This window comes from Gigantopelta aegis, chromosome 10 (assembly GCF_016097555.1).
Source record: "Gigantopelta aegis isolate Gae_Host chromosome 10, Gae_host_genome, whole genome shotgun sequence".
NCBI classification, from domain to species: Eukaryota; Metazoa; Mollusca; class Gastropoda; order Neomphalida; family Peltospiridae; genus Gigantopelta; species Gigantopelta aegis.
This window is the reverse complement of record NC_054708.1, coordinates 89,098,051-89,120,151: the sequence shown is the minus strand read 5'-3', so window position 1 is coordinate 89,120,151 and position 22,101 is coordinate 89,098,051. Positions and strand designations below refer to the sequence as shown.

General features: G+C 40.5%; 1 protein-coding gene across 3 annotated transcripts in view; it reads left to right on the top strand.

Annotated features, from left to right (window-relative positions):
- The window catches only part of LOC121383076 (polycystic kidney disease protein 1-like 2), a 307,953-nt gene that overhangs the window by 229,266 nt on the left and 56,586 nt on the right, over nt 1–22,101 (top strand). For all 3 annotated transcript variants that reach the window (XR_005959252.1, XM_041512850.1, XM_041512851.1), the window contains exons 18-20: nt 11,675–12,030; nt 18,180–18,311; nt 21,747–21,977. Coding sequence is in view for 2 of the 3 variants with exons in the window: in XM_041512850.1 (XP_041368784.1) it covers nt 11,675–12,030; nt 18,180–18,311; nt 21,747–21,977 (719 nt within the window). In the remaining variant the exon portion in view is untranslated. The remainder of the gene's footprint in view (nt 1–11,674; nt 12,031–18,179; nt 18,312–21,746; nt 21,978–22,101) is intronic.

Below are 22,101 nucleotides of genomic sequence, written 5' to 3'. Positions count from 1 at the left end.
AAACACCGGGTTAGATAATAAACACTGGGTTAGACATTAGTTACACTGGGTTAGAAAATAAGCACTGGATTAGATAATAAGCACTGGGTTGGACAATAAGCACTGGGTTGGACAATAAACACTGGGTTGGACAATAAACACCGGGTTAGACAATAAACACCGGGTTAGATAATAAACTCTGGGTTACACAATAAACACTGGGTTACACAATAAACACTGGGTTAGACAATAAACACTGGGTTAGACAATAAGCACCAGGTTAGACAATAAACACTGGGTTAGATAAAAAAAACACTGGGTTAGACAATAAGCACCAGGTTAGACAATAAACACCAGGTTAGACAATAAGCACCAGGTTCCACAATAAACACCAGGTTAGACAATAAACACTGGGTTAGACTACAATAAGGACCGGGTTAGACAATAAACAACGGGTTAGACAATAAACAACGTGTTAGACAATAAGCACCTGGTTAGACAATAAACACCGGGTTAGACAATAAGCGCCAGGTTCGACAATAAGCATCGGGTTTGACAATAAGCACCGGGTTAGACAATAAACACTGGGTTTGATAATAAACACTGGGTTCGACAATAAGCACCAGGTTCCACAAACACCGGGTTCGACAATAAGCACTGGGTTCGACAGTAAACACCGGGTTAGATAATAAACACTGGGTTAGACATTAGTTACACTGGGTTAGACAATAAGGACTGGATTAGATGATAAGCACTGGGTTGGACAATAAGCACTGTGTTGGACAATAAACACCGGGTTAGACAATAAACACCGGGTTAGATAATAAACTCTGGGTTACACAATAAACACTGGGTTACACAATAAACACTGGGGTTACACAATAAACACTGGGTTAGACAATAAACACTGGGTTAGACATTAGTTAACTGGGTTAGACAATAAGCACTGGATTAGATAATAAGCACTGGGTTGGACAATAAGGACTGGGTTGGACAATAAACACTGGGTTGGACAATAAACACCGGGTTAGACAATAAACACCGGGTTAGATAATAAACTCTGGGTTACACAATAAACACTGGGTTACACAATAAACACTGGGTTAGACAATAAACACTGGGTTAGACAATAAGCACCAGGTTAGACAATAAACACTGGGTTAGACAATAAACACTGGGTTAGACAATAAGCACCAGGTTAGACAATAAACACTGGGTTAGATAAAAAAAACACTGGGTTAGACAATAAACACCAGGTTAGACAATAAACACCAGGTTAGATAAAAAAAAAATACTGGGTTAGACAATAAGCACCAGGTTAGACAATAAACACCAGGTTAGACAATAAACACCGGGTTAGATAAAAAAAACACAGGGTTAGACAATAAACACCAGGTTAGACAATAAGCACCAGGTTAGACAATAAACACCGGGTTAGATTAAAAAAAAAACCGGGTTAGAAAATAAGCACCAGGTTAGACAATAAACACCAAGTTAGACAATAAATACCAGGTTAGACAATAAGCACCCGGTTAGACAATAAACACCGAGTTAGACAATAAGCACCAGGTTCGACAATAAGCATCGGGTTCGACAATAAGCACCGGGTTAGACAATAAACACTGGGTTTGATAATAAACACTGGGTTTGACAATAAGAACCGGGTTCGACAATAAGCACTGGGTTCGACAATAAGCACTGGGTTCGACAGTAAACACCGGGTTAGATAATAAACACTGGGTTAGACATTAGTTACACTGGGTTAGACAATAAGCACTGGATTAGATAATAAGCACTGGGTTGGACAATAAGCACTGGGTTGGACAATAAACACTGGGTTGGACAATAAACACCGGGTTAGACAATAACCACCGGGTTAGATAATAAACTCTGGGTTACACAATAAACACTGGGTTACACAATAAACACTGGGTTAGACAATAAACACTGGGTTAGACAATAAGCACCAGGTTAGACAATAAACACTGGGTTAGATAAAAAAAACACTGGGTTAGACAATAAGCACCAGGTTAAACAATAAACACCAGGTTAGATAAAAAAAAAACACTGGGTTAGACAATAAGCACCAGGTTAGACAATAAACACCGGGTTAGATAAAAAAAACACCGGGTTAGACAATAAACACCAGGTTAGACAATAAACACCAGGTTAGACAATAAACACTGGGTTAGATAATAAAAAATGACGGGTTAGACAATAAGCACCAGGTTAGACAATAAGCACCAGGTTAGACAATAAACACCGGGTTAGATAAAAAAAAAACAGAGTTAGACAATAAGCACCAGGTTAGACAATAAACACCAGGTTAGATAAAAAAAAACACCGGGCTAGAGGTAGTTAGCCCATCCTTATAGCCAAATATAACACTTTACTGAGCTTGAGTCCTAGATTACGTCACGACCGACTGCACATGCATATCATCAGCCTCTTTTACTTTTGGCTCGCCATTGAGAGGACATGTTTTACTTTATTCACTGAACTTTCTGAATTTTTTGCTCATTCCTTATCATTTTTATTGTCTTTTATATTTGACAACCCTCACGATATATTAAAGTATTTAGTGTTCGGTAGATTATCATGAACATGTACGGTAATTAACACCAACATTTTATTTCCGTTGGTTTTCCGTGACTGGGTTCGCTGGCCCTTTTTATTTTTAAAATGGCCTTTCCAATTACACCAGCCTTGAGTCCTGGGGAAGGCAGGACTTGCAATGCCAAGCTGGCTAAGGAAGACGATGATGCGTTATGTTTAACATGTCATCCGTGTTCGCACAAGGCGCCATGTATACTTTGTGCTCAGTGGACAGCGGCAAAGTGGGAGGTGTTCGAGTCTCGCTTACAAAAGGTACAGGCCAAGCGGGCAGCACCTCTGCAATCACTTTTGGGGAAGAGAGACATGCCTGTCTCCACACACCCACGAGTATCAATGCCGGCATTCGATGAGTTTGAAATACCTAGTCAAGTCTTGGAGGGAGATCCCAAAGTTTTAACTTCTTTTATGGCCTCTCCCTTACAGGCCTGAGAAGCCTGCCCAGGCCCTAGTTACAGTCCCTGCAGGGACTCTGCACGCTCCCTCACTAGAGGGTTGTGCTACACAGGATAGGCCTGCAGGGGAACAACCAAGACCTCCTGGCCCTCCCCCTAGCAGTAGGGAAGTGTCTCAACATGCCAGTACTAAAGGCCACGATATGTATTGTCCTGTCTTGGAAACTGTGTGTAAAAGATCCCTTGCTTCTAATCCTCTATGACTGTGAGAATTATCAAATGTTTGACATCCAATAGCTCATGATGAATTAGACAAGTGTCCTCTGGTGGCGTTATTAACCTTTAGACAACTGGATTAATTTTTGACAAAAACCACTTTGAGTGGGTACAAGTTTATGATTTTTACTGACATATATTCACTTAAATAATTTATAAATACATAAAATAAACCAACCTCCAGCCTCCAGCCCCCTGTCGTATTATGGTATAGCGTTGTCCATCCGTATGATGTACATCAGCAGTTCCCACTACCCACTGTTCGATCCCTCCACCGATAGCATTACCTGAGCACCGCCGTATGATGTATATCAGTAGTTCCCACTACCCACTGTTCGATCCCTCCACCGATAGCATTACCTGGGCATCGCCGTATGATGTACATCAGTAGTTCCCACTACCCACTGTTCGATCCCTTCACCAATAGCATTACCTGGGCACCGCCGTATGATGTACATCAGTAGTTCCCACTACCCACTGTTCGATCCCTTCACCGATAGCATTACCTGGGCACCGCCGTATGATGTACATCAGTAGTTCCCACTACCCACTGTTCGATCCCTCCACCGATAGCATTACCTGGGCATCGCCGTATGATGTACATCAGTAGTTCCCACTACCCACTGTTCGATCCCTCCACCGATAGCATTACCTGGGCACCGCCGTATGATGTACATCAGTAGTTCCCACTACCCACTGTTCGATCCCTCCACCGATAGCATTACCTGGGCACCGCCGTATGATGTACATCAGTAGTTCCCACTACCCACTGTTCGATCCCTTCACCGATAGCATTACCTGGGCACCGCCGTATGATGTACATCAGTAGTTCCCACTACCCACTGTTCCATCCCTCCACCGATAGCATTACCTGGGCACCGCCGTATGATGTACATCAGTAGTTCCCACTACCCACTGTTCGATCCCTCCACCGATAGCATTACCTGGGCACCGCAGTTGTCACTGACAGTGAATATGTTTGTGGTATCAGAGACATGTTAATGTAGTTGTCAATGACAGCGAATATGTTTATGGTAGCTAAGACATGTTAATGCAGTTGCCACTGACAGCAAGTATGTTTGTGGTATCAGAGACATGTCAATGCAGTTGTCACTGACAGCGAATATGTTTGTGGTAGCTGAGACATGTCAATGCAGTTGTCACTGACAGCGAATATGTTTGTGGTAGCTGAGACATGTCAATGCAGTTGTCACTGACAGCGAATATGTTTGTGGTAGCTGAGACATGTCAATGCAGTTGTCACTGACAGCGAATATGTTTGTGGTAGCTGAGGCCGTATGATGTACATCAGTAGTTCCCACTACCCACTGTTTGATCCCTCCACCGATAGCATTACCTGGGCACTGCCGTATGATGTATATCAGTAGTTCCCACTACCCACTGTTCGAACCCTTCACCGATAGCATTACCTGGGCATCGCCGTATGATGTACATCAGTAGTTCCCACTACCCACTGTTCAATCCCTCCACCAATAGCATTACCTGGGCACCGCCGTATGATGTACATCAGTAGTTCCCACTACCCACTGTTCGATCCCTCCAACGATAGCATTACCTGGGCACCCCCGTATGATGTACATCAGTAGTTCCCACTACCCACTGTTCCATCCCTCCACCGATAGCATTACCTGGGCACCGCCGTATGATGTACATCAGTAGTTCCCACTACCCACTGTTCGATCCCTCCAACGATAGCATTACCTGGGCACCGCCGTATGATGTACATCAGTAGTTCCCACTACCAGACTGTTCGATCCCTTCATGGATAAGTTCTGTTCCGTGAAGTAGCCGCACTTCTTTCCATGCACACTTGTGACGGTGGTGGGACAGTATGCAAACATGGTTGCTCTTTTCAGTAATAATCTTCCCAAATTTAGCACCCATTTTAATGGCTACAAACTCAGCATGGACCCTTTAGCCATGGCTTAATGAAATATAGCTTCATCGCCCATTTTAATGGCTACAAACTCAGCATGGACCCCTTAGCCATGGCTTAATGAGATATAGCTTCATCGCCCATTTTAATGGCTACAAACTCAGCATGGACCCCTTAGCCATGGCTTAATGAGATATAGCTTCATCACCCGTTTTAATGGCTACAAACTCAGCATGGACCCTTTAGCCATGGCTTAATGAGATATAGCTTCATCGCCCGTTTTAATGGCTACAAACTCAGCATGGACCCCTTAGCCATGGCTTAATGAGATATAGCTTCATCGCCCGTTTTAATGGCTACAAACTCAGCATGGACCCCTTAGCCATGGCTTAATGAGATATAGCTTCATCGCCCATTTTAATGGCTACAAACTCAGCATGGACCCCTTAGCCATGGCTTAATGAGATATAGCTTCATCGCCCATTTTAATGGCTACAAACTCAGCATGGACCCCTTAGCCATGGCTTAATGAGATATAGCTTCATTGCCCATTTTAATGGCTACAAACTCAGCATGGACCCCTTAGCCATGGCTTAATGAGATATAGCTTCATCGCCCGTTTTAATGGCTACAAACTCAGCATGGACCCCTTAGCCATGGCTTAATGAGATATAGCTTCATCGCCCGTTTTAATGGCTACAAACTCAGCATGGACCCCTTAGCCATGGCTTAATGAGATATAGCTTCATTGCCCATTTTAATGGCTACAAACTCAGCATGGACCCCTTAGCCATGGCTTAATGAGATATAGCTTCATCGCCCGTTTTAATGGCTACAAACTCAGCATGGACCCTTTAGCCATGGCTTAATGAGATATAGCTTCATCGCCCGTTTTAATGGCTACAAACTCAGCATGGACCCTTTAGTCATGGCTTAATGAGATATAGCTTCATCGCCCGTTTTAATGGCTACAAACTCAGCATGGACCCTTTAGCCATGGCTTAATGATTGAGTCAGCCTTACTGTTAGCCACTTCAGTGGACCCAGTCTCTGACTGGCTTTTCATTCTGTCCCAACTAGTACCCCATGACTGTTATGTTAATGGGAAAAAGTCTATGACTATTTCAAAATTTACCAAATGTTTGTGATTCGGTAACCGGTGATTAATAAATCAATTTGCTCTAGCAGGATCATCAAAGAAAACATTCTTCAACGTTTACTTATTGTCAGAGTACAGGGCTCAGATGCGTGTATGGGTGGCACCAACACCGACTGCCCTAGCCTCCATAGGAATTGCCATATAGGTCAGGGCTTTTACCAATATCAGTTTTTAATTGCCGCTGAAAAGAAAGAAAAAATATTACATTTTCAGCAACAGAGAACTTGTTAAATAATTTGTATTTTGTAATAATAAGTAATGTTTTTCTTATATAATAAGATAAGCTACAGCAGTTATTGCTAGCCACCTAATAACTACCGGTAACAACATTATTTCAGTTGGCCATGAAAAGAGCAGACACCACTGTATCAGTGTATCCAATTGCAGATAATTAGCAGCAGAGAACTGGTTTCAACATTTGTTTATAAATTAAGTTGCCAGTATAGTGCTGGATGTAACAGTGGCTCACAGTTTTGGTCAGTTTCCTGTGGAGCTCAACAGTTGTTTTTAAAGTTTCACATTTATCTCCAGTTCTCACACTATATGTCCTATATCAAATACCGTATTTGACCGGAAATAAGCCCAGGGGTCCAAGACAACTCATTGTGAGCTTAGCATGGGGTGGGCTTATTCCCAGACAAGGGGCCAGTTTTGTTGAAAAAATTTTAATAATAATAATTAAAATAAATAACAATACTTAAATGAACTAGGAAGAAAACAAAAAACGTTCAGTAGCATATCTGTTAATTAGTGTTCCATTTGTTATTAATAAATAATAATTGTTTATTAAAGCCGCACACCCTAGTTCCATCCAGCGAAAATAAATTATAATTTGGTTAATCTACAAACCTGTAACACACTTAGATCACGTTTTTATCAAATGGAGTGAAATAGCAGGTTTTATATCGATAAATACCATGGGAATCCCCATGTCCCAATTGCTTGAAATAATTTTGAAAGTTAGTATTCTGATATCACCGGTAGAAGCACAACAATGCCTACGTCACGACAAATTTCACACACTTGGGGTGCGTTCGTTTCACCTCTCCTGGACATGTTCCAACTGTTCTGTCCTGGTTGTATCCCCTCTCCAGATATCGTAAGACTTTGCAAAATTATTGGTTTTAAGGGTTTGTAACGTTTTGTATTGAGACACTTACTTGTCTGAACTTTATTGTTACTGAAAATGTTCACGAACTGTGAAGAAAAATCTCACAAATGAACAACAACAAATCGGATGTTGACTGCGCGAACCGTGCACGAGAAAACAAACCGAACCAAAATGATAACGGTCACGTGATATACCAACGTCTGTGACATTAAAAATAGATTGGACCTCGCTTGCTTAACGGTTTTTTCTCGACAACACGTTTTGTGAAAAAATGCAAAAAATGCATTTCGTGGTTTTACAAACATCAGGATTACCAAAAAAGCACTTCAGGTGAATGGAAATGTGTATTCTAAATAATAAAATGTAAGTAAAGTGCAATTTTATTTGTGAAAAATGGGGTTTAATAGCGAAAAACAACGCCGTAATGGTTAACAAATAAACGTAACTAGGGTGTGTCCCTTTAATTATATTGTGGGTTTTTTACTAGTATCTAATTATCAGAAACACACCTTCTGTGTTACAATTACTTACCAGTGCTGTTTATTTACATCCAAAATTTAATGCTGAGAAGACTTAAAACAACAGCAATTAACAACAAACTCAATAGCGTATACAAACGTTTCTGACACAGGCAGCCAGCTTACACTACAAAGAATTGTCAATCTAAGGTCATTGTTCTTAGCAATCAGAATAAGGTATTTGCTTAATTAGCATTAACTGTGGACCCAGTGTGGTGGTAAAAATAGACATTGGTTTTTAGTTCATACTTGGGCTTGGATACTTCAGAGAAATACTGCAGGCATGAAATTGAAAACAATGTTACACACTGTTACTGTTAGACTGCTAAATCTCACTGGTGGTAAAATATTGTGTTACATTTGTGTTTAATTATCTGCAGGAGGTATGACCTTTTAAATGAACTTTGAGCAAACTTGCAATTTCATGTTATTTATAAGGTGACGAAGTTGGGGGTGGGCTTATTTACGAATGAGGGCCTAATTTCTTAAATGCTATCAAAACGGAGGGGGGCTTATTCAAAGACATGGGCTTATTTCCGGTCAGTTATGTTTATGGTACCAGAGACATGTCAATGCAGTTGTCACTGACAGCGAATATGTTTCTGGTATCGGAGACATGTTAATGCAGTTGTCACTGACAGCGAATATGTTTGTGGTAGTGTAGCAGCATGGGTTTTAGTTCACAGAAACGCAAAAGCTGCTCAGGGTTCAGAACTCGTTTATTCAGGTTCGGGTCGTGTCCGGAATAATAATTAAAGACCCAAATATATGGGATCTGGGTCCAACATTAACCAGAAGAAACTCAGGTTTCTGTCTTCATAATAAAATAATGTTGAAAGTTAAAACACAACCAACACATCTGAAGTCAGCAAGTCAACTGAACATAGCAACTGACTTGAGGCAGAAAGAAAAGGAAAAGCTCATGCTCAGACAAAAGAAAGAGTTCATGTGCTAGTGAACTTTGCTCAAGCACGGTCTGTGCTTTATTTGAGTTAGACTTGCCTAAAATCAATTTCAATAAATACATTAAAACCTAGACTTTATCAAACTATATTAAATTAACTATATTAAAACCTAAACCTGCCATAACCTCAATATGTAACAAATATAAGCCTGCCACATACTCCCCCCTCCACAGAAAACGACGTCCTCGTCTTTTATCTTTGACTACCATCTATAACGGACAAAATTACCTGAGAAACAGTATTACCTGAGAAACAGTATTACCTATATGTTCAAAGACACCCTGGGAAGCTAAATGCTGAATTACCCTAGATCTATTAAACTGATCCTGATCAGCTACTGCTCGATTCACCACATATTCTTCCGAAGTCATTCAGGCAGGTCTCTGTGTCTGCCGAGAAGAACGCCTGGGTCGTGGTACTGGTACTTCCCTAATACCATTATCGTCATTAGAAGTTGTGGAACTTCCGGACTCCTTTTGCCTCAACCCATCCTCGTCATCCTCTGCTTGATCAACTCCTGTGCCAGGCAATTCCTCCGATTGCTCTGACGTCTGGTCGTCACCACAGAAGTTTCTCCATTTACCACAAGTAGATCAAGATCGTCATCCTGGACATCTTGGGTAAAATCTCCAATTTCAGCAGTGTCTCTATCGACATTGTTAGAAATGTTGGTTACTGCTATATCACGGACTGGTTGGGCATGCACTTCAAACACATCAAAATCATCCTCTTCCTCAGATGGCGGGTCAACTGTATCCATTCTCACTGGTGCAACTGGAACCTTTTTCCTAGGCTTTGGCACTCGTTTCTTCACCTCTATGACAACATCCTCTAGTACTGGCAAAGAACCAATCGGTAGAAGATGGTTTCTATGCAGAGTTCTTTTCCTGCCTTCTCCATTCTCATTCTGAACCTCAAACACAGGTATATCTGGGTTTGGTTGTCTCACAACAATATAAACATCTTCCCCATACCGATCAGCCAGCTTATGCCTGCCGTCAAAAGCCAAAGTTTTGACCAATACCCTGTCTCCTGGTTGTACCACTGCCCCTCTGATCTTCAAGCCATACTCTCTCTTCTGCTTGTTACTTGCATTCCTAGCTGCTGCTGTAGCCTGTTGGTATGCTTGGCGCAGACGATCTCTCAACGATAGGGTGTATTGAGATACTGACTGATGGCTCTGATTTAACTCAATCCCAAAAGCTAAATCCACGGTAACCTAGGTTCTCTACCAAAAAGTAAATAGAAAGGCGAGTGGCCTGTAGAGTCATGTCTTGTACAGTTGTACGCATGTACAAGTGTATCAATGTATCTCTTCCAATCCTTTTTCTGGTCTGGCTTAAGAGTACCGAGCATATCACACAATGTTCGGTTGAACCGCTCACACATCCCATTGCCCATAGGATGATATGGCGTGGTTCTCGACTTCTTGATGGTAAGTAGTTGACAAAGTTCTTGAAGTAGTTTACTCTCAAAGTCTGCACCTTGATCAGTGTGGATTCTCTGAGGCAAACCATAGTGAACGACAAAGTTGTTATAAAATACCTCAGCAGTTGTCTTTGCAGTCATATTCTTTGTTGGAAATGCCTGAGCATAACGGGTAAAATGATCCGTTATCACAAGGACATTTTCAAAACCACCTTTGCATACATCCAACTTGAGAAAGTCCATGCACACCAGTTCCAGCGGCTGTGTTGTCTGAATACTTATCAAAGGCACAGTAGCTGAGACATGTCAATGCAGTTGTCACTGACAGCGAATATGTTTGTGGTAGCTGAGATATGTTTGCAGGTAGCTATGAGTGGTAGCTGAGACATGTCAATGCAGTTGTCACTGACAGCGAATATGTTTGTGGTACTAGAGACATGTCAATGCAGTTGTCACTGACAGCGAATATGTTTGTGGTAGCTGAGACATGTCAATGCAGTTGTCACTGACAGCGAATATGTTTGTGGTAGCTGAGACATGTCAATGCAGTTGTCACTGACAGCGAATATGTTTGTGGTAGCTGAGACATGTCAATGCAGTTGTCACTGACAGCAGATATGTTTATGGTAGCTGAGACATGTCAATGCAGTTGTCACTGACAGCAGATATGTTTATGGTAGCTGAGACATGTCAATGCAGTTGTCACTGACAGCAGATATGTTTATGGTAGCTGAGCCATGTTAGTCCTGTCGAATTGCCCTAGCAGGCTTTATGCCACAGGGTAAAACGGGTATGGCACCATACCCTAATATTTTTGCAGATGTTTTTTTTTTTTAAGTTAAACTTTTGACAAAATTAATTACTCTTATCATTACTGTATGATTTTCTTAACCCTAACCCTAAGCCTAACCCATTTTCTTTTTGGGGGTGTATTCAGCACCCACATAGTAAATTTTCAATTCCATAGCACCATACTCAAACATTTCTTTCTGGCAGAAACCCTGCCTAGGTGAGCATTTTGCCTACACTATAGAAACCTTTAAAACTTGCTCACGGTAACACATTCTGAAGTTTGTACCCTGAATGTAACATTAACAGTTGCTTTAGAATGTCAGGTGTCTCAAAGTGGGATACTAAATTCTCAGGTGCGATAATAGATTTCGAAATGCTAGTATCCAACTGGGATTCTGTCAAAATATGTTGCCCTCGGACACTGCACCATTAATGCCTTGATCATATAAGCAGTTTAATGTGCCTTTCATTATAGTGTCTTTCATGTATACATGTTTTTTTTTTGTTTTTTTTTCAGAAATTATATTTTCTTGTTTTTCAGTATCTAATGTGATGGAAGAAGACAAAATATACACCTTGAATGTCTCATACGACACTACCAGTCATAAAGTGAAAAATTCCAGTACTGTACGTGTAGTTATTCCAGAAATTAAAGGGAAAACACAGATTGTGAAAATTGTTCCTATAAATTCATTGCTGAAACTAGAGGTGGTTTTGGGAGCTAGTGAATCTGAAGTAAGCTTCAGGAATCTCGAATTGCATGGGTTTGCCTGGCCAGTGGAAGATGGAGCTCGCTTGACATACAAGAACCATAAACAAGATCCACATCTATTATTCTTACCAGAAGATATTCTTGGAATGAACCACACTGATTTCTATCTTGCTGTTAGAGTTAAGGTGAGTTTTTGTTGGAATATTTATTGTTATATAATTTTGAAATGTCATCTGACAGTAGTGTCATGTTGTCCAGTTAAACACATTGACCAATAGTGTAGGATAAACCGATCATGAGTTGGACAATAGCAGGGGTTTACACTACTTTTGACATTAAAGGTTAAATAAATTTAAAAAATTAGCTACAAAACTTGTGTGAGTTGCGATGCAATCTTTTCATTTATATCAAAACAGCTACTATAGTATTTGTGAGTATGAAACCCCCCCCCCCATTAAAACGAGCTTTATAATCTGATGCAATCTTTTCATTTATATCAAAACAGCTACTATAGGATTTTTGAGTATGAACCCCCCCCCCCATTAAAACGAGCTTCATAATCTGATGCAATCTTTTCATTTATATCAAAACAGCTACTATAGGATTTTTGAATAAGAAACCCCCCCCCCATTAAAACGAGCTTCATAATCTGATGCAATCTTTTCATTTATATCAAAACAGCTACTATAGGATTTTTGAGTATGAACCCCCCCCCCATTAAAACATACCATTTCACATTTAACACTGTACCATTTCACATTTAACGCTGTGTACCATTTCACATTTAACGCTGTGTACCATTTCACATTTAACGCTGTGTACCATTTCACATTTAACACTGTGTACCATTTCATATTTAACACGTGTACCATTTCACATTTAACGCTGTGTAACATTTCACATTTAACGCTGTGTACCATTTCACATTTAACACTGTGTACCATTTCATATTTAACACGTGTACCATTTCCAGAGCTGCCAACTGCTTTGCTATGCTTAGTCGACGTTTGCTACACTGCTATGCTCATGCCCAAATTGCTACGCTCAGTTGAAAAAAATCCAGTATGATACACTAATGAAAACCAGTAATAACTTTTGCAACAGATAAACATAACTGGATGATTAGTGTATTTGGCCAAAGTTTCTACTAACAAATTATGTTTTATTTGGCAAACGTATATGTTTTACCTTTATCACAAATTATAGGTCTACAGAGTACAGTTGAAAAGCAGGTGATTTCTGGCAATTATACAAAAAATTGGACGTAATCTTGGAATACAGTAACTAAAAACTGAATACCTCATTTCTGTGTTTTTTTCTTTTTTATTATTCCAACATATAAAAGTATAATTTGCGGATTAAGAACCATTGTAAAACAGTTATAGTAAGATGTATTCAATAACAGACATGTAGTTTTACTGTTGGCCAACCCAGTGTCGTGTACTATAAAACCTTCAAAGAACTGTTCTTTAGTTATGTTACGCTTGCATGCCGTAAATAAAGAAAATTGCATGTGAACGGATGCCAGTTATGAATAGAGTCATTTTAATTTGAACTTGAAATAAGAATATAAGCATTCAAATTTAGTATTGATCACATCATCGCATAACAGTTAATTTTGGGTTTATTGCATTTTGATGCTGTTTTAAAAACAAAATTTTAGTCATTCATACTCCTATTCAAATTGCCTGACTTATTTGACAACATTCGTTATATTTCGGGTATGTCCGTATACATTAACCGACGACAAGCGTTATCTATGCTAAAAATAGCATGACCCAGTTGTTTGCGGTTACTATGACTATGTTGTTATTTGGTGTTTTCTTTTGCTGTTGTTTATGACATTCGGCCATGCTACGCTCAAATATCATTTGCTACGCTCAGCTTGTCATGAATGCTACTCTCACTTGTGGCTAGGGGTTAACAGCTTTGCATTTTACATTTAACGCTGTGTACCATTTCTCATTTAACTCTCTGTAGAATTTCTATTTCAATACTTACAACAATAAACACTGGGTTAAATGTTAGTTAGCCCATCCTTATAGCCAAATATAACAAGTCATCATGTGTACTTGGTGCTCAATGGAGTGGAGTTGTGCTTACAAAAGGCACAGATCAAGTGGGCGACGCGTTCACGTAAATCGCTTTCTGGGAAGAGACACATGCCTTTCTCCACACCCCCACAAGTACCAATGCCGGTATTCAATGAGTTTGAATACCTACCAGTCACATCATGTATCTAGCGGGTGCTGCAATTATAACACCAGATGTTTTCGCGAATGGCAATATCGTACAAATGAATGTACCTAGCGGTGCTGTCACATCATGTCTGTAGTACCGACCAGTCACCACTCGGTCACATCATGGCTTTAGTATCGACCAGTCACCACTCGGTCACATCATGGCTTTAGTATCGACCAGTCACCACTCGGTCACATCATGGCTTTAGTATCGACCAGTCACCACTCTGTCACATCATGGCTTTAGTATCGACCAGTCACCACTCGGTCACATCATGGCTTTAGTATCGACCAGTCACCACTCGGTCACATCATGGCTTTAGTATCGACCAGTCACCACTCGGTCACATCATGGCTTTAGTACCGACCAGTCACCACTCTGTCACATCATGGCTTTAGTATCGACCAGTCACCACTCGGTCACATCATGGCTTTAGTATCGACCAGTCACCACTCGGTCACATCATGGCTTTAGTATCGACCAGTCACCACTGTCACATCATGGCTTTAGTACACCAGTCATCTGTCACATCATGCTTTAGTATCGACCAGTCACCACTGTCACATCATGGCTTTAGTACCGACCAGTCACCACTCTGTCACATCATGGCTTTAGTATCGACCAGTCACCACTGTCACATCATGGCTTTAGTACCGACCAGTCACCACTCTGTCACATCATGGCTTTAGTATCGACCAGTCACCACTGTCACATCATGGCTTTAGTACCTACCAGTCACCACAATGTCACATCATGGCTTTTGGGTCATTATTCAACCAACTGATAATTGCCTTGCATTGCTTTAGCAAAGCCGTTTATAACACCAGATGTTTCCGCAAGTGGCAATATCATACACATGAATGTACCTAGCGGTGCTGCAATTATAACACCAGATGTTGCCGCGAGTGGCAATATCGTACACATGAATATACCTAGCGGTGCTGTAATTATAACACCAGATGTTGCCGCGGGTGGCAATATCGTAGACATGAATATACCTAGCGGTGCTGCAATTATAACACCAGATGTTGCCGCGGGTGGCAATATCGTAGACATGAATGTACCTAGCGGTGCTGCAATTATAACACCAGATGTTGCCGCGGGTGGCAATATCGTAGACATGAATGTACCTAGCGGTGCTGCAATTATAACACCATTATATGTTGCCGCGGGTGGCAATATCGTAGACATGAATGTATCTAGTGGTGTTGCAATTATAACACCAGATGTTGCCGCGGGTGGCAACATCGTATGAATGTACCTAGCGGTGCTGCAATTATAACACCAGATGTTGCCGCGGGTGGCAATATCGTAGACATGAATGTACCTAGCGGTGCTGCAATTATAACACCAGATGTTGCCGCGGGTGGCAATATCGTAGACATGAATGTACCTAGCGGTGCTGCAATTATAACACCAGATGTTGCCGCGGGTGGCAATATCGTAGACATGAATGTACCTAGCGGTGCTGCAATTATAACACCAGATGTTGCCGCGGGTGGCAACATCGTATAACACCAGATGTTGCCGCGGGTGGCAATATCGTAGACATGAATGTACCTAGCGGTGCTGCAATTATAACACCAGATGTTGCCGCGGGTGGCAATATCGTAGACATGAATGTACCTAGCGGTGCTGCAATTATAACACCAGATGTTGCCGCGGGTGGCAATATCGTAGACATGAATGTACCTAGCGGTGCTGCAATTATAACACCAGATGTTGCCGCGGGTGGCAATATCGTAGACATGAATGTACCTAGCGGTGCTGCAATTATAACACCAGATGTTGCTGCGGGTGGCAATATCATAGACATGAATGTATCTAGCGGTGTTGCAATTATAACACCAGATGTTGCCGCGGGTGGCAACATCGTACACATGAATGTACCTAGCGGTGCTGCAATTATAACACCAGATGTTGCCGCGGGTGGCAACATCGTAGACATGAATGTATATAACACCAGATGTTGCCACGGGTGGCAATATCGTAGACATGAATGTACCTAGCGGTGCTGCAATTATAACACCAGATGTTGCCGCGGGTGGCGTAGACATGAATGTATCTAGCGGTGCTGCAATTATAACACCAGATGTTGCCGCGGGTGGCAATATCGTAGACATGAATGTACCTAGCGGTGCTGCAATTATAACACCAGATGTTGCCGCGGGTGGCAATATCGTAGACATGAATGTACCTAGCGGTGCTGCAATTATAACACCATATGTTGCTGCGGGTGGCAATATCATAGACATGAATGTATCTAGCGGTGTTGCAATTATAACACCAGATGTTGCCGCGGGTGGCAACATCGTACACATGAATGTACCTAGCGGTGCTGCAATTATAACACCAGATGTTGCCGCGGGTGGCAACATCGTAGACATGAATGTATATAACACCAGATGTTGCCACGGGTGGCAATATCGTAGACATGAATGTACCTAGCGGTGCTGCAATTATAACACCAGATGTTGCCGCGGGTGGCAATATCGTAGACATGAATGTACCTAGCAGTGCTGCAATTATAACACCAGATGTTGCCGCGGGTGGCAATATCGTAGACATGAATGTACCTAGCGGTGCTGCAATTATAACACCAGATGTTGCCGCGGGTGGCAACATCGTAGACATGAATGTATATAACACCAGATGTTGCCACGGGTGGCAATATCGTAGACATGAATGTACCTAGCGGTGCTGCAATTATAACACCAGATGTTGCCGCGGGTGGCAATATCGTAGACATGAATGTACCTAGCGGTGCTGCAATTATAACACCAGATGTTGCCGCGGGTGGCAATATCATAGACATGAATATACCTAGCGGTGCTGCAATTATAACACCAGATGTTGCCGCGGGTGGCAATATCGTAGACATGAATGTACCTAGCGGTGCTGCAATTATAACACCATATGTTGCTGCGGGTGGCAATATCATAGACATGAATGTATCTAGCGGTGTTGCAATTATAACACCAGATGTTGCCGCGGGTGGCAACATCGTACACATGAATGTACCTAGCGGTGCTGCAATTATAACACCAGATGTTGCCGCGGGTGGCAACATCGTAGACATGAATGTATATAACACCAGATGTTGCCACGGGTGGCAATATCGTAGACATGAATGTACCTAGCGGTGCTGCAATTATAACACCAGATGTTGCCGCAGGTGGCAATATCGTACACATGAATGTACCTAGCGGTGCTGCAATTATAACACCAGATGTTGCCGCGGGTGGCAATATCGTAGACATGAATGTACCTAGCGGTGCTGCAATAATAACACCAGATGTTGCCGCGGGTGGCAATATCATACACATGAATGTACCTAGCGGTGCTGCAATTATAACACCAGATGTTGCCGCGGGTGGCAATATCATAGACATGAATGTACCTAGCGGTGCTGCAATTATAACACCAGATGTTGCCGCGAGTGGCAATATCATAGACATGAATGTACCTAGCGGTGCTGCAATTATAACACCAGATGTTGCCGCGGGTGGCAATATCATAGACATGAATGTACCTAGCGGTGCTGCAATTATAACACCAGATGTTGCCGCGAGTGGCAATATCATAGACATGAATGTACCTAGCGGTGCTGCAATTATAACACCAGATGTTGCCGTGGGTGGCAATATCATAGACATGAATGTACCTAGCGGTGCTGCAATGCTTTAAAAAGGGATGGTAACGTTTACTCTGTAAGTCGCGTGCATATTGTAGTTCATTAAATAAAACAAAATATAGTCCCTCCTTCTTGCTTGTAGTAACATTAAATACTCAATACTTTGTTTTGCGGTATGTAATGCAGATCATCACTTAGTATATTTTATTAAATACTCAATACTTTGTTTTGCGGTATGTAATGCAGATCATCACTTAGTATATTTCATTTCATACAAAATTATAAACAAATTAATACACTTTGGTTTTAAATTGTCAATCCAAATTATAGAGTATCATGGACACTGCGGAAGGTAGCCGAATACTTTGGTTGGAGAAATTATGGTGCCCCGATGGTGTTCGACCTTGGATTCTCCTGTGTATATTCATTGACTAAATATTTTTGTCCTTTTCTCCATAGAAAGGTCAGATTCTTCATGATAAAGTTGATGAATCACGCAGACTGAAGATTCAGATTGGCATACAGACATTTACTGTTGAGTGTTCTTACTGGAGTGAGGCACATGAAGAGTGGAGACAGGATGGTTGTATGGTTAGTTGTTCACTCTCCAGAAGATAACAATCTAAAATAACTCAGGCTTATAGATTTTGTAAAACTATATACCCAGGACTGCACTGCAAGTAAAACACTCGCATTTGCGATTACCTTTTGTTCACAGGCGAACCATATTTCTGAAAGAAAGAAATGTTTTATTTAACGACGGACTCAACACATTTTTATTTACAGTTATATGGCGTCAGACATATGTTTAAGGACCACACAGATATTGAAAAAGGAAACCTGCTGTCGCCACTTCATGGACTACTCTTTTCGATTAGCAGCAAGGGATCTTTTATATGCATCATCCCACAAACAGGATAGTACATACCACGGCCTTTGACATACCAGTTGTGGTGCACTAGCTGGAACGAGAACTATACGTCTGACACCACATAACCGGAAATAACATGTGTTGAGTGCGTCATTAAATAAAACATTTCCTTCCTTCTTCAGTAGAAGCTGTAGCGAGAGAGGCTCGTCTGTCTGTTAATGGACCATAACAGTAGCTCTTATACAATACATTGACATTTTTCCCTGGTTAAAGAAAGTGATAGCCATTTTGGATTTCACCGTTACAATTAAAGAGGTTTTCTCAAAATCTAATGCGATGAATGGTGATTTTTTCCAAGGGAACATGACCAGCTGATTCTGCCAAATAAAAAAGTCAATGCGAGTGGGTTAGTCTGACAAACAACATGGCCCCCATTTTGGAAGCCATTTAATTCTTGTTCTGTCCAAGATATCTTTCTATTAGTAGGTTGCCCAGTATACTGGGAATGAAGCACTGCTTACAAATAAGTCGTATTTTGAATCAAAATTGAGATTTTTTTTTAGTGGCTTTCAAAACCCAACATTATAACGTATTTTCAGGCATTTTTCCCCAGCAGTGAAAATAACAGGGACTCGATCTTTCTTACATTTTTATCTGCTGAGAAAGAAAATAATTTTGCATTAACATGGGGAATAACTCCTACAACTTTAGATTACGTTGGACACAGAGTTACTCCTCTTGGGTCATTATCTGAAATTTATTTTTGGCTGGATATATATTCTTTATTTTATACCAACCTTAACAAATAATCATTACCCCCACCCCCAATTCCCACCATACATATAAGCTATTCTTTTGGCATTTTTTAATATTATTTATATATTTATTTGAAGTCAGGTTCGAATCTCATAAACGGACCACACATTTTTTTATTTCTAAATATTTGTATTTACTTATTTATATATACTCTTCAAAAAAGATGTGGAATGCAGGAAATAAGTGTCAATTAAAGAAGTACCAAGAGGAATCACTGTCTAGGAATAGATGCATGATAATAATGAAGGAATTGGGAAGAAATGACAACCAACATTTCATGTTAGCAACAGATTGTATGGTAGCAAACGACCTTGAAACAAAATAGGGATGACCTGAAAGTGAAACTTCACATCTTTTGATCAATAATGGGTAATACTCCCACGAGTTGTCAAACATTTGCATGCTATCAATCTCCCAATGATGATTTCAAGAAGTCTATCCCACTCCTCATGCATTGCCTGGCCAAATTCAGTTAAAGTAGCCGACGGCCGTTGATATCGCCATACACGTCTTCCGATCATGTCCCAGACATGCTCTATGGGGGAAAGATCACGGCTCATTGCTGGCCATGGCATTGTGGCAACGTTTTGCTGCTGAAATCGCAAATGACTCCCTACTCATGTGTACAGGGCTACTGCGTGTTGCACATGCACATTTTTGGTTGTTTGGATGTTAGGTTGTGTAGCCATGAATGTTTTTTCCTAGGCAATAATTTTTGACAGCTGAATCTGTTCCAATTACTGGTAATGACATTTGCATTTTAAATTATTTTATTATTCTTTTTTTGTTATTGGCAACCACATGCCTAAAGCTGGAAAACTATGAATGGACTGCGCTTATTATTAACAATTTGTTTTTTCTTTTTCTTTTTTTGCCACTACATGCTTTCGGTTCAAATCCCAAGAATGGAACACATTTAAAAACAAAATTATAAGACCACAAAATGACTTGTTTAGCGGCCCCGCCCGACCTGAGAAATGCCCCCTACCTTCAATTTTTTTTTTCTTTCAAAAAACACTTCAAATAAAGTGTAAAAACTCTCAAAACAACATTTTCCCGCCTATTATAGTTATTGCGCAATCACCGACAAACTTCATCATGATGTCAGTTTTCTATCGGACAAAGGATGTACCGCTTACGCTTGCACATTAACATTAACTTTCATTTTAACAAGTTTGAAAGTTTGTTTGGTTTAACGACACCACTAGGATCGGCTTTTGGATGTCAAACATATGGTCATTTTTTACACAATCATAGAGAGAAACCCGCTGCAATTTTTCATTAGTAGCAAGGGATCTTTTATATGCACCATCCAACAGACAGGATAGCACATACCACAGCCTTCAATATGCCAGTCGTGGTGCACTGGCTGGAACGAGAAATAGTCCAATGGGCCTACTGACAGGAATCGATCCTAGACCGATCGCACATCAGGTGTGTGCTTTACCAATTGGCTACATCCCGCATTTCATCAAAGATTTTACAACAATTTTAATGTTTCCTTGTGCAATTTCTAGCTTGAAAGTGTCTATGTTGTTCTGTACCTTTTTTGCATGCCTTCTAGCCATGAATACCATGGGTAGATGTCTTCTTCCTGCACTCTGCCATTCTACATACAAAATACAAAATAAAAATAAAAACCTCCCTCCCTACCTGGAAAAATTGAAATAGGTGGACAGTAAACAAGTATTTTTTTATGTGGCCTAATAAGGCTTTTTTGGCCACTATATATATTTATATATTTATTTTTTATTTTTTTTTTTTTTTTATTTTTTTAATATAGCTGATACAAATTACTTAATTCTGCATCTGACTTTTGTTTTACCATGACTTAGTTTTTCTCCAGACTGGGCATAAAAGTTTAGTAGGATGGTGAATTCGTAAAGCTACACTTGGAAGCTGATTAGTCATTCCTCGTTCCTATCAACAGTGCAAATATAGCAGATAATTATGTTGAGGGTTTTGGGGAATGTTCAATTGGAAATTGCGTATTTGGATAATGTTAGATAACAGCTAGGATACCATTTCACTGCTGTTGGCAGCTTCATTTACGTGTATTTGTTTTTAGTATCTAAAGGTCCCCTTAATCACTTGCCTGCAGTTTTTGAAGGGGAATAGTTTATCACTTTCCAGATATCTTACAAATATTTCTAAACTAATCATGAAGGTTAATTAATAAAAACTGCATTTATATATTCGTATAATTTTTTCTTTTCAAATATAGTGTGAAAAATGGTGAAATACAATTGTTTTTATGTGAGATACTTATGCCATGTTATTCTTCTTAGCAATAAAATGTGGATCGTTTTATTAATATTTGTTGGTTTTATTTCATACAGGTCAGTCCCTTTACAACTGTAACAACTTTACACTGCTGGTGTAGTCATCTGACTGTGTTTTCTGGTGGTATTTTCATTTCACCCAACACTGTCGATCCAATTGGTGCTACAGGCTTGTTCCTGACATTTTTCGACAATCCTGTGGTGGTCACCTTCATTGTTGCCGTTTGGATTCTGTACGCACTGCTGCTCATCTGGTTACGCAGAGTAGATCAGAAAGATCTAAGAAAGGTAAACATGCATGTCTTACAGGAAATTATAAAATATTATCTTATCTTAAAATATAGCAATATCCAAAAACGTGACATATATTAGAGACAAAACTGTAGCAAAGTCGCCATATCAGTCATTATTA